This window comes from Podarcis erhardii (genome assembly GCF_964252035.2).
Source record: "Podarcis erhardii genome assembly, chromosome: 2".
NCBI classification, from domain to species: domain Eukaryota; kingdom Metazoa; phylum Chordata; class Lepidosauria; order Squamata; family Lacertidae; genus Podarcis; species Podarcis erhardii.
The window spans coordinates 40691354-40705441 of NC_138498.1; the positions used below are offsets into that span (position 1 = coordinate 40691354).

The window sequence follows — 14088 nt, forward strand, 5'->3', positions numbered from 1 at the left end:
TAATGGGAGATTGGAGAAGGCAATCCCATTTGTATTAAAATGCATTTAAGGCTCAGTGTGCAGAGAGGATCAACAGTGTATTAATTTGCTAGACCTCTTATTCCGGCGTGAGGAAATTATAGTGCAGCACACATTGTCTGGGTCACCTTCTGGCTGTAAAGTAGTTTTAAGGAGTGACCTTTTCAACTTCTGACCATTTTGTACCCCCTTGAGAAGCAGGTGATGTGGTTAAGGGTACATGTCTCACATCTTGTCCATGCACTGACCCCTCTGATGTGGTTAGGAAATATAAACCCTCTCAGAAGCTCTTGAGAACTTGTAATAACTCCAGCTACAATTGTAAACATTACAGATTGATTAGCCCAATTTCTCCAAACATTTCTCTACTGCCTGATTTGCACAGGGACACGGGAGACTGCCTTATACTGAATCAGACCATCAATCCATCTGTCTGGTGTTGCCTGCAGCAACTGGCAGTGGCTGTCCAAGGTGTCATTCCAGATTCTCTCCCAGCTGTACCTAGAGATGCTGGGGATTGAACTTAGCACCTTCTGTACACAAAGCAGATTCTCTGCCACTAAGCTATGGCCCTTCTTCATTAGAAGCCACGGGCAAACAATAAGGAAATCGTAGGTACTGTGCAACTAATGCAAACTGCAAAACATGCACTTGAAACGACTGCTGTTAACGAGTGAGCTGTCCTGGCTCCGGTGAGTTCCTGTTTTAAGAACATTCAGGAAGCTGTGTACTCAATCTTCTGAAGGAAGTGAGAAAGAAGAATCTAAGTTCTGCTTCTGGTGATCTGAATGCAATCTTAAAGAAGGTCATAACAACTGTGGTGGTGGTTTTTTTAAAGCTTCACATAGAGAAGTCCCCTTCTTGACCTCTCGTGGCTTCTCCAAGGTGGGAAGACTTTGCCATGGGGAGAAGTCAGTGAAAAGGCTTTTAAGCAGCTGCTCCTTGAGCGCCTTGGTCCAGTGCACCACGGCACTGTTGGATAAATAGAACAGCTTCTGGCACATTGAAAGCTTGCTTTCCTTTTGTGTGCTTTGCCACCAGAGTGGTGTTGGTACCTCCCGTGCAGACGGGGCCCTAAACAAAGAGCTTGATAGCAGGCCCATCACATGGCTGCTGCCACCATGTAGCCAATCCCGTTCAGGGGTTACAGCCTTGTGCAAAGTTATAATTGGCCTCTCCACAGCAGTGTGACTTTTTGTGCTCTTCAAAAGCTACCTCTCTCTTTATACAGAGGCTGACTGAGAAGGTGGGAGGGTGGCTTTTGTTGAGGGAGGACACAGAGACCCAATTGTGAAGGTGGATGGGTGATGCTAGCTTGGCTAGCTATATATATATATATATATATATATATATATATATATATGGATGGGCTGGCTTTTGTCAACCCATTCTTGAAAACAGCCCACAGGCGTTGAACATGGCTCCCTGGAAGGAAGAATATCCTGCTGAAGGGAAACAAAAAAAGCAAATCTTTCCAACAAGAACTCCTGTGGCCAGCCATTATTCTTTGGATGTCTCACAGAAGCTTGTGTTCCTGCCTGGCTCTTCCCCCCCATCCCACCCCCATCCAGTGAAAACTGGTTTGGGGTAGAATTAAAGGGCCCATTTCTCAAAAGCTGTAGATAAGAATCCTGAATACCACAAATCCTTGCATTGCGATTGTCAAAGGAAACGACGTGGTAATAATAATAACAACAGACACCTTTCCTTTTCAGTTTATTTGCTAAAGTAGGCAAATAAACAAAGGTTAACAAAGGTGTTCATGCCATTTAGGGTTTGGCTTAGGAGTGTTTTCTTTTGAACCATGCCATATCCTTTGATGCTCGCCTGCTATTGGAAGGTGGCTGTTGGGCAAAGTGAACCATTGTCTTAACACATATTTTCTTCATTTTTTATAAAAAAAGTGTCTGTTCCTCTAAACTCAGGTAGTTCTTCACCAGGACCATTTTAGCTTTACTGTGTTTAAAGTTTCGTCTCATAATCACCTTGGGCTATATCAGACAGATGTCTGTTGTAAGGTTAGTGCTGCATTTTTCTTTTTGATTTTTGCAGCCTTCACATGTCATTGGCATAAAAATGCCAGCCTATATTCTCTCCCCCCCCACCCCATTTAAACCTGCTGCATGTAAGCCCAATCTTTGCTTGGTTTAATTTAAGATAGTAGAGTAGTGGCTTTTACAATTCTCATTGTAGTTTACTTTGCCAAGAAGCTTGGTGGCAGCAGGAACAGACAAGTGGGTCAAAGCACAACTGCAGACTGCCTGCAGAGCATCTTCTCATGCCCAGTTTTTGATATGCGGCTCTTGAAAGTAGCATCCAACATGTCTTCTCAATTGTTACCCTGACGGTTAAGTTAGTTGTCCCAGTTAATGTGAATGCTTTGAACCTTATAAAGAAATAAAAAATGCAGTTCTTGTGTGCCTCAGATATGCCCCTTTGGTCTATTTCCAAAACTGGCTAATTTGGTTAAGTGCAGAAGGTACTGAGTTTTTCTTATCTAAAACCTGGTAGTGATTTCTTACATTTTCTACAGATTTTAGTGAAGAGTGATTTGGAAACAGTTTTGGGATGCTGTCCCAATGCTACCACATTATTGCTGTCTGGGGGGACTTGTAGTGTGACAATGGCAGGACAATGATAAACAAGAGCATGTGTGTTATAAACAGTTCTGGGATTTCAGCACGAAATTCTGGGATGGACTGTGGTTGGAAATAAACCACCCCGAAACTTCTTCAGGTACAAATGGTATTTTAACAGGTATTGCATATAACTGACCTGATAGCATTGTGAGCCCCAATATTTTCTTTTATTTATTGTTAATTTTGCTTTTATACACCACTTTTTCTCCAAAGAGCTCAAGATAGCACACACACATCTCCCCCTCTCCATTATCCAATCCCACCCTGTGAGGTAGGTTAGGCTGAGAGACAGTGTCTCTCAAAGTCACCTGATGGGTTTCATGGCAGAGTGGAGATTCGAACCCTTGTTGCCCAGGTCCTAGTCCAGCAGTCCAGAAAGAAATGAGAGCTCCAAAGAATAGTTGTGGCCTTTCTCTTTTCTTAATGTTCTGTTTTACAAAGATGAGTGCCTTCTTTTTATTGGCCATTTTAAATGTTTCTCTTCTCCCCTGCTGCATAGTCCTGGGTGTTGTAGTCTGTAGCTGGGATATTAAACAGACTAAAATATTTATCACCACAAATCTCTAATAGTGACGGTGGGACTTACATCCTGGCAGTGAGTAAGCAAAAGTGAGAGAGTAGCTTCATGTGCCCTGGCAAAGAACTTGGAAAATATTCTTTTCCTCCGCAACCCCCAAAGAATCTTTGTTACAATAGATCAGTCCTACACATATGCATTCAAAAATAATAAAGTGTATGGGTTTGGTACAATCCACATGCCCTCTTCCTGCTTAGTGGCTAAACTTTATATGGCCTTTTGAAATCTCTAGAAGACACATCTTCTCTTCAAGGGCAGGAGAAATATCTTTTTCCCCAGGTCTGAATCTTCTGCACTTCTCAATCGAACGCCTGTTAAGTCTGTTCTTGTAGGAGAGCTAAATCCATAACCAGAGCGATTAAACCAATTTGGCTACATGGAAACAGGGTCTAATTAATCACGCTGTCCAAACTCCTCTTGCTTTATGGAGCCGCTTCTTATTTTACATTCCTTTCTTGCCACTTGAAAAGCTTCTATGTTAGTCTTAACTTCTTTGAAGCAGATCTTATTGAATTTAAATGTATTCACTCAACCATGATTGCTGCCGCAAAGCCCTTGTCTGTGCTGGCAGTCCATGTAGGAGGAATAGTGTTTGGTCTCCTCCTCCTTTCCTGCCTCTCTCTCCCCCCTGCCTGCTCCCCCCCAACATGCAGCAGTCAGGGTGAGGAGTTGAACGATTACTCCCTGGCCAGGATAGGTGGGCAACCATAGGTGGGTGAACAAGCATGGGGGGATATCGCAATGCAGCAAGAAGCTCTTGCCTACACAGATAAATGAGCATTATTCCAAGGAGTCCTGCAGATCCAAAGCATCAAATGTTGGATCCAAAATGTGCAAGTGTGGTATAGGCTCCCAAAATATGTAGAAGTGATTCCTCTTCCTCCTTTTCTTTTTTAATGACTTGTGGCTTGCTTCCTTAGCCGCCTGTAAAAAAGCTGCTGATGCCTGGTTTTTTTGTGGGGGGTTCTGAGCTCTTGAACCAAGAGAGAGAAGCTTATGAATTATGCAACTTCAGCGAGCAAAGGGATTAATGAAAGCACAACCCATTTGGTCCGATGGAGCCAGAGTCCTCATTGGATGCCTCTGCCAACTGAAAACATTAAAGAGGCCACTCAAAACTCCTGTAAACTAGGCGTATAATTATTGGTGCCTCGTCCTGTGGACTTTGCGCAAGAAAATGGAGCAAGCAAGGAATGGTGGTGGAGATGCGCTTGCATTTCTCTCCTAGAGCACAGGCCTGGTTGTGTTGTGCAGATGGAAACATACATCCTGGATGTTGGTGGAATAGCGACTGTAGTCACAGGACTAAGTAAGTAATGAAGAGAAGGGGGGTGGGAATTAGCACATTGAAAAGCGCCTTTTGTGTGGAAAGTCCTTGACCACTTTTTTTTATCTCTCCCTCCCCCACCCCCGAAATTGGCTCTGTCTGTTTTGAGTCATTTCATTTCCAAGAACCCTTTCTCCTCCTCCTCCTTCCCTTAACATGACCTGAAAAAAAGCCCATGCAGGAAATGGCTGCAGATTACTCGACTACCCCTCTGGCCAAGCCATGTGAAATGAATCCCTGATAATGATGAGAGAGTGTCTAAAGGAACGGCTCCGTAAACAGCAGTGAGCTTTTAATCTAACCACTATCCAGTCATCTGCACTTATTTTCCGCTCCTTCCCACCACCTCCTTTTCCCAGCAGGCATAAAACCTTGTAGCCATTAAAGTGGTACTGAGGGGATCCTTCAGACAATGGAAGGGGCGCCAAGTGGGACAAAAGGAGTTCAGATGCGCTCTTGTCTCTTGGGCAAGTGGAGAAGTGAGGGGAGTTCTTGTAAACGGCAGTGGAACTGGTGTGTCTTGGATGATGCTGACAATTAGGAGTGTCCTGCTGGTTTTTCTGAAACAAACCAATACAAATACCCTGCATAAAGAGTATAATATTCCTTTGCATTAATCATCTCCACCAAGTCATTCAATCATGCAGAATATTTACCGCTTAATTCTACCTATTGCCCCAAACAGTTATATTAATAAGACAGCCTTCTCTCCAGGAACATGGTTGGAAGTGAAATCCTATATGCCATGAATCAAGGAATAGGATAGCTAGTATGGTAGAGCTGTGTATGGTCGGTGTTTGGGCGGGAGGCTACCAGGGAACTCCTTGTACTTAGCTCAGAAGGAAGGAGGGATATACAACTGTAATGTGTGAAAGGTTCACAGCCATGCGGCTGACATTGTCTAATTTGTTTTTACTATGGCAATCCCTGTTGCACCAATAGTGCTGATATACCTGTGGTGGGAAATAGCTCCAATTCTGTGTTGGTTAGGAGCTGTTACCTCTCTCTGTAAATAAACTTTCACCTGTCTGAAAGCTTTTCACATGTGAAGGCTACCTACAGATGACCTGGCTTCTAGCAGCAGCCTTATTTGAGTCTCGAAGGTACATATGGACCTGCCGCTTTCTGGCAAAAAGATTGAAGGCCAGCAACGAGCTGATGACTATGAAGGGTGCTGTTCTATAAATCTGCTTTCTGCTTATTAAGTTGAGTCAGGAATTTCCTGCCATTTCTAAAAAAGCAAGAAGCTCTCAAAGCTTACGGTGGTCTGCAAGTGACAGGATGACCTGGCAATCTAAATTCCAGTATATGATGCTTGTCTCTGAAGGCGCCAGGCTAAAGCACGAGGTGATTGAATCTAGTCGAAAGCCACTTCTGCATTATTCCCCACCTTGTAAGCCATGTCAGGGGTGCCATAGCAGTAGATTCCCTACATCAACAGGGGATCACACAGTTGGTTTCCAGAACTATCCACTTATTCTTACCAGGCTCTCAAGAGCCCTTCCGTCTCTGCTGCTACTCCTGTGCAATTTGCCCCTTAAGCACATCCTTTCCCCTTCATTGGAATAGCTGAAATTTCCCCATCTTCATCCCAATTGATGCAGTTGTGAATCATCTGAAAAACTGCTAGCAATCAGTGCTGGAGAAGAACATTATTTCCAGTGTCTCCAGCTGAAAACCATTTTATTTGACTCCCCAGTTGCTTGCTTTTTGGCTGTGGAGATCCTACCACCTTTCCTTTGATAAAAAATAGGGAGGCCATTGAATATGCAATGACTGCTAAAGTGGCTGTGGAAGAGGGGTGGTGAGGTGAAACAGCGCAATTCTTGAGGTGGAAACCAGGAGAAACATCAAGACCAGTTGCTTGCTTCTAACAAGCAAGTGGCCATATTCTCTGGCTGCCCCATTGGTTAAAAGGAAAACTCTGCACATGCATTTCTGCAAAGGCACCAGATCACTCTCTTCTGTTTCGTGTCTGCTCTTTACTCTTCATATACTCCTATGCATCTTGGTTCTTCTGTGAAAAAGAGTGTTCCAACCTGGATCATCTCAGCTATGCTGCTGCCTGGCACTTTTGTTTTTGTAGCTTCTGGCCTTGCAATAAAAGCTCGAGAGCCTGGTTGTTTGTACCTGTCAGCTTGTTGTTGTAAGCCCAAGACAGCAACAGCATGTAAAATACTTCTCCTCCCCCCCTCTTCTGCCACATCACTAACAAGAGCCTTCCCCCCCCAATTTTCTTTATTGGGAAGTGTCAACAGATTAGTGGAGAATCCCTCTGTGCGGACAAAAACCTGCCACAAAAGGCATTAGGCTTTCAGCTATTGGATTACCACGTGGCCACCTGTCAACTGACTTTCTAAATGTATCTGTCTCCAAACTGTTTTTCGCATTAGAAGGCTGAGGTGTTTTTTTCCTCCAGGAATGTGTGTTGCTAAATGACTATTTCAGCATCCTGCGTTTAAGCCTTTTTGGGGGGTGAGGGAGGAGTTGAGGAGATTAAAGCTGTCTTGTGCAAGAACACTAATGTAATAAAATCTTAAGTGGTTAACAGGCAAAGTGGGCCAGTCTGTCTGCACGGTAAATACATTGCTTCACCTAGCCCCAGGTGCCTTGTGGGGAAAATCTTTATGAAAGGAGTTCTCTAGCTCCTAAGAGTTCCTTTGTCTGAGATGGTTCTAGGAGGTAGGGCTCTATTGCTACCTGAAGCAGTATGCATGGAAAGGGGTGTGCGGGATGCTTGCATCTCCTGAAGAGACTCCTTCTTTCTTGCACTTTTGTGACCATGCCCCCAATTTAGAAAATATTGGTGATTATCAAAGGTTTGTTTTTTGACAGAACCTGCATCCTTTGAATGAGCAGCATCATTCAGTTGATCACCTGAATCACATTTAAAGTCATATAGTGAAATAGCCTGTGGTGAGCCTCAGACATAAACTCTGTTCCCCTCATCTCCTCTTGGGGGGGGGGTGCATGGGGGCAGCTGCCCCCCCTCAGATCAAGTAAATAAATAAAAATATTTAACTGACCAATTGCATGGCAGATAACTTGGCTCTGCCTCCCCAACATAAAGCTTGCCTCCCCTAAAAACAATCATTGCTATGCCCATAGATGGGTGGACATTTTAGAACAAATTGTCTGGTTATTCATGAAGGTGGAACTCTTGGTTCATTCCCACCAAGGTAAGCTTAACTCAGCCAGAGTTGAAATGTGGTGGGCACCAAAATGTAAGCAAGTTATACAGTGGTACCTCTGGTTAAGAACTTAATTCGTTCCAGATAATTCGTTCTTAATTAGTTCCAATTCGTTCTTAACCTGAGGTGTGCTTTCACAAATGGGGCCTCCTGCTGCCACTGCACCGCTGGTACACAATTTCCATTCTTATCCTGGGGCAAAGTTCTTAACCTGGAGCAACCACTTCCTCGTTAATGGAGTTTGTAACCTGAAGCGTCAGTAACCCGAAGCGTCTATAACCTGACGTACCACTGTAAGTGGCACAGCTCATAATAAAACTTCCTGAAAAACCTCCTGAAGTAGGAGTGCTTAATATACCTCATGTGAAGTGATTCATAAATGAAATAAACAATGTCATTACGGAAGAGACCTTTGGGTACATCTTGGCCTTTTGATTCACGATGTACTTAAGTCTGAAATGATGCTCTGTTGTTCCTTGGCTGAATAAGTAATCTTGCTGGGTATTGTCAGTACCAAGAACTGTAAAAGAGTGCTGTAATTATTGCCCATTAGTGTTTCTAACCACTCTGTGCTTTTCTTCTCCCTCCCTCTCTCTCTTCTTTGGCAGGGATTTGATGCCAAGAACTCTCGATGGGCAGATCACCATGGAGAAAACTCCCAGCTACTTTGTCACCAAGGAAGCCCCGGCTCGCATCTCTGCCATGTCGAAGGGCACCAAGCTCATTGTGGTGGTGAGAGACCCGGTCACCAGAGCCATATCTGACTACACGCAAACTCTGTCCAAGAAGCCTGACATCCCCACCTTTGAGAGCCTGACCTTCAAAAACAGGACTACAGGCCTCATTGATACCTCCTGGAGTGCCATCCAGATTGGCATTTACGCCAAGCACCTGGAAAACTGGCTCCTGTACTTCCCCATTGGGCAGATCCTCTTTGTCAGTGGGGAGAGGCTAATCAGTGATCCAGCTGGTGAGTTAGGCCGAGTCCAGGACTTTCTGGGCCTTAAGAGGATCATCACGGACAAACACTTCTACTTCAACAAAACCAAGGGTTTCCCATGCCTGAAAAAGGCTGAAGGCAGCAGCAAGCCCCACTGCTTGGGCAAAACCAAGGGGCGGACCCACCCCAACATAGACCAGGAAGTGGTCCAGAGGCTGCGGGAATTCTACAGGCCCTTCAACATGAAGTTCTACCAGATGACTGGACATGACTTTGGCTGGGATTGATGGTTTAATGCCGACGTTCTTGCCAGAGTTAATCCCCTCATTTCAGCTTGCTATTCCCCTTATATATGTAGATAGGTCTATATGTAAAATGTACAGAAATCTATTTTATAATAATTTATTTTTAATTCTTAAGCAATTAATTCACTAAGCTGCCTAACCACACTGTAGCAGCCCATAGCTGTGTTTTTAACATTCCACAGTGCTGAATCCTTACTCTGCTCTTTCTCTTTTTTGTAGCCTGGTTCAGTTTGTGCTGGAAAGTGCTTCCAAGTATCTTCTATGAGAAAAATTAATATAAAAGAAAGGTTGGTGGGTAAGGGAGAAAGAATTTTTAAAAGCACAATTTTATTTTCCAATACGGGTACTAGGCATTTTGAAACACTTTTGTGAAAGGCCCTCCAGCTAGCATATTTTGCCTTCCCTCTTCCAGATCAACCCACTTGCAATTGAGTTTTTGGTTGGCTATGAAATTTCATGGAACTCAAAGCATTTAAGCCTAGCTTAAGCCTTTACAGGTGGGCATGGCACAAGTGCAGAAGGAGATTCTCTCCAGCCATATAGCTGCTGCTGCTGCCTGTTTCTCAGATATGTTTTCCTTGATGTGTACAACTCTCTCTCCTTGTAGAAAGCTTTGCTACAGTAGTTACTGAATGTTCTACAGTTTTTCCTTTCTTGACCTTTAAGCAGATTTCCTGGACTGACAACTATGCATATTTGGTCCAGCTTTAACTTGTTCCTGCTGAAAATGTGAAATGCTTCCTTCGGGTACAATTCATATGGGGTGCTTCTTCTTTTTTTAAAAAGCTGGTCTTGCAGAAGAAGACCATGCAGTCTGAACTTGTATAGTGAACCACTCCCTGCTATGTATAACTGAATGATAGGCCTGATTGCTGATAGCCCTGCAGTCAGGGTGCTCTCAGATTAGAACATGCAGAGTTACATGCCTCATCAGCCTTTTTCTAAGAGTGTTAATTAAATCCCCCCCTCCGCTGGTGCTGAGCTGAAAATTTTGGACTTTCATATGGGGTCAAGTGGGATGTGGGGGGAAGCATGCACTTCATTAAACCCTTGAGAGAGGGGTTGGAAATGAACATGCAGGGACCATAGACAGTCTGAACCTTGCCAAAGAATTTCACACCCACCCCCCAAGACTAGCAAACAGCCTATTCCTGCCCCTGCCATCAATCACATTATGCTAAGGTGAATTGAATGTAACATCTTGGCACATTATAACTGGACCTCCAGGAGAATTGCTCCCAATGTAGGTACTTGAGAAGGTTGGGCATGTCTGACTAATGTTGCAGTGAGTGAGCTACCATCTTGTATTAAAACCTCTGTTCAGCTGTACTCTTTCTCTCTTTCTCTTTCTGTGTGTGTTTCAGTTCTCAACACATTCTTGAAGTGTCCCACATTGGACACATCTTGAACAATGTGGGCATAACTGTCAGATTTATTTTGAGAAGTAACTGCATATGGAATGTGGGATTCATCAGAGGGCTGTATACAATTTGTGTGTGCATGAGCACATGCACATTATTCTAAGGATGTAGACATTCATTTGAACATTCAGCCTCTGTGTTAGCCATCTTTGGACATATGATGTTTGCTATCACCTGCTGGTGAGGCAGCACTCTAGGACAGGCTTCCCCAATCTTGCACCCTCCAAATTTTGTTGGATGGCAATTCCCATCACCCCTCACCATTGGGCACCTTGGCTGGGGGGATGACCGGGATTCCAAAAACATCTGGAGTACCAGAGGTTCCCCTTCCTGATTTACATGTTGAGCACTACAGAATACATTAAATAGACCCCTTGCTGTAGACCTCACTCAATCCTTTGCACCAGGGTTGGTCAGCATGGTGTCCTCCAGATGTTGCTGAACCACAACTCCCACAATCCTATGCCGGCTGAGGCTGATGGGAGTGGGATTTCAAAAACACCTGGAGGAATGCTACTATAGAAAAAGTTGCTTGAACCCACCTTCTTCCTACTAAAGTGAGATGCAACACATGCACCCTTAGCCTCCTCTTTCTGGACCCCCTCTCAACAGAATCTGTGACATGCTTATGTGATAACCATGTTGTCAAGCCACGCAGCTTCTCTTGCTCCAGGAAATTGTAGTGGGATTTTCTTTTATAGCTCTCCTTTGTTTTCCATTTCAAAATCTTTTTGCAGAACTCAGTGCTTGGACTTTTCCTTCTTCTCTGAGTAGGTTTGTAGCCAGATGCCTTCCTCTCCATTGCACAAATCAAATTGGCAAAGTAGGTATTGTATCCACAGAACCTGTTCCGAATGATTTTGCAAAATAAGTTGAGTGATAACTCTGCCACTACTTCACCATTCAGTATCTTGAACAAAATTGGCTGTGCAGTCTATATAGCAGAAATATTATGAAACCAGTTAATTTAAAAGACCTTATCTACGTATCATGGTAACGATGGTGGACCTTGTACCATATGGCATTTGAAACTGTTCAAGCTAGCTTCCATACATTAACTTTTTAATGTTCACGAGAGGGTACCCAGTTGAAACTCAGAGGTGTGGTTGGACCTGTTTCCCCCCACATGGTAACATTAATTTATGGCTGAGTTCCATTCAGCAGTACGTCCAGATATTAGCAATATTTTTGTGTGTGTGTTTGCTGTAACATGATACATCTTAGACTAGTCTACTTGTAAAGGAAAGCAAAATGGCAAGCAAAAACTGTAAATTGAGTATTTTGTGGTATGTACAACACAAATTAATTTTACACAGAGGTTTCTAGGAAAATGAAATTTTGATTCATACTATTTCTTTGTATGAAGAAATAAAATATATTTTACCAAACCATGGAGACCACCTCATTTTCCTTTTCAATGTGTGCATAAACAGAAATCAAAACAAAAGGTTTGGCTATCAGAGGAATCCAAATTGGGGCCAGGGAAGTGGAGTGGTGGATAGACTAGTGCAGTGAATGCTGAGGGCAATGGGCGTATCCTCCACTGCTGTTGTTTTTTTTAAAAAATAAATGTTATGTATTATTTCACTTTTTAAATAATAACCCCCTCCTGGTACAAATCTCAGCAGTGAAATAAAAAGCAGTTATACATACTCTTATCAGTATCGTTACACATTGCCTTGCTCCTTGCATAAAGAAGTAAAGTGCCACATGTAAAATAAAACAATTTAAATTCACAGTATAGGAAATATAAAGATGCAGATGTCCTCAGGAGAGCTTTCCATAATGTTCTGTGTTGAAGATGGATTCTCTCTGAGGTATAGATGAAATAAAGCCATACCATTTTTCATGGAAAGTGTCCCCCATTATTATTTACTGAAGGGCTCTCATCCGGCCTCTCTGAGGGGAATGGTTGGATTGAGCAGATCAATGGTCAGCTCTGCTCCATCCCCACGATGCCTTGCTTTGGGAACTTACACTGGCAACTGGCAACAGGAACACCAGTAGCATTTGTGTTCTCTTTGTTGCACATTCTTCAGTAGGAGCTTTCATGGTGGTGGAGCCCCCTGGCTGGACACCTCTGCCATATCCTAACCCCCTCAATTATGGGTGATCAAGGGATTGCTCTCAGGTATACTTTTGGGATGATTATTCCACAGAAAGCAGTATTCTACACAGGGATGTTTGGAAGAAGTCCTCTGGAAGATGTGAGTTGGTGGTAAACAAATTCTGCCCCTCGGCCCAATTTCAGAAGCCCTATATAAGCAATCGGATCTCTTGCAGGAGTACACTATCCTTCCTTTGTGGCTGTACTGGGCAGAGAGAAAGAGGAAAAGAGAAAAAGGAGTATTCAGGAAAGAGAAGGGGAATGGTTCCACTAACTGCTGGCACAGATGGATTATCCCAGAGGGAACGAACCCCACATTTATTCATTCATTCTGAACCCCCTGATCTCAGTAGCACTGCACCCAGAGCGTGTTGTGGTGCATGTCCTCTATTTTGGTGATGCAAGGTCTCAACAGCTTCCCAAACATTTTGTGACTCTGAAAAATAACAGGATAGCTCCATTTTAAGGTAGAGACTTCATTTGCAAACAGTTCCTTGAGGTATTGCAAACAGGTTGTTAGCAACAGGTTTTTGAATTAAAAAACATCAACCAGATTTTCTCTAGAAAGTGTAAACTGGCATTTTGATGTCGATGCTGTTGTGAACTCTGCAAAAAACAAAATCACAATGCATGTACGAGGAGGAACAACTGTACAATAAGTACCCATGTGGAAGCACCCCTGCCCAGAGATCTGGCAAACTCAAAGTGTTAGTGAAGAGAGAGAAGAAGGGTTGAGACAGACCTGGACTGCTTTCCAGATAGAAACCTCAAAGCAAACTTTACTGTTTTAAAGCCATGAATGGATGTTTATTTTTCATGGCCTGCAAGTTTCCCAAACCCACCTTGAAATATAGCCTCTGCTTCAAGGCTACTCTCATCCCTGATTGGCGATTTTGCTAGGACCAAAACAAATGCTTCATATTTTACCACATATTAAGAGATCAGTCCCCCTCTTCCCATAATAAATTAGACCAGTTGCTTAATGATTAGGAAAATACAGATGTTTGTAATGCAGACACCATTTCTTGAAAAAGCAGCCTTGTTTTCATATTTGTTCTGGAGGAGGATAGTGAAAGATGCTTTTATGCTACACTTTTTTAAGGAAGGAGGGAGAGAAAAGAAGCTTCTGCACATCTGGGTGTGTGCATGTGGGGAGGGAATGGAGCACTCCAAACAAATCCAAAATAGTCTGCAGCAATTGACCCACATGTACTTTTGGCATGGGTACATTTATCTCTCCCCCCACCCCCAGCAATAAAAAAAGAACTATTAGGTTTGCAAATTCATGCAGGAAGTCACAAGCAGGTTAATAGTCTATTTTCCTCACTGAAGAGATTTGCTTTGGATCCGTCTAGTCTGACAGCCTGTGTCCTGCTGTAGCCTACCAGGTTCCTCTAGGTAAGAAGTCGCAGCTGCATCTAGACTTCTACATGTGGTTGAGAGAGAGTGCGTAAGTGTAACAGCCTTCCTCTCCTTCTCCACTGTATATTCAGGCTTACAAACTGAGAGCAGGCGTAGTTCAGCCCTAAGTCTTCAATTGTGTTGGAAGAACTAGCCATTCAC

The 14088-nt window shown here is 43.4% G+C and overlaps 1 protein-coding gene across 1 annotated transcript in view; it reads left to right on the plus strand.

Annotated features, from left to right (window-relative positions):
- Positions 1-11806, plus strand: part of LOC309334458 (heparan sulfate glucosamine 3-O-sulfotransferase 3B1-like) — a 31370-nt gene extending 19564 nt beyond the window's left edge. Inside the window, exon 2 of the mRNA XM_081848757.1 lies at positions 8361-11806. Coding sequence (XP_081704883.1) covers positions 8361-8979 — 619 coding nt within the window. The 3' untranslated portion in view covers positions 8980-11806. The remainder of the gene's footprint in view (positions 1-8360) is intronic.
- The last annotated feature ends 2282 nt before the right edge of the window (positions 11807-14088 follow it).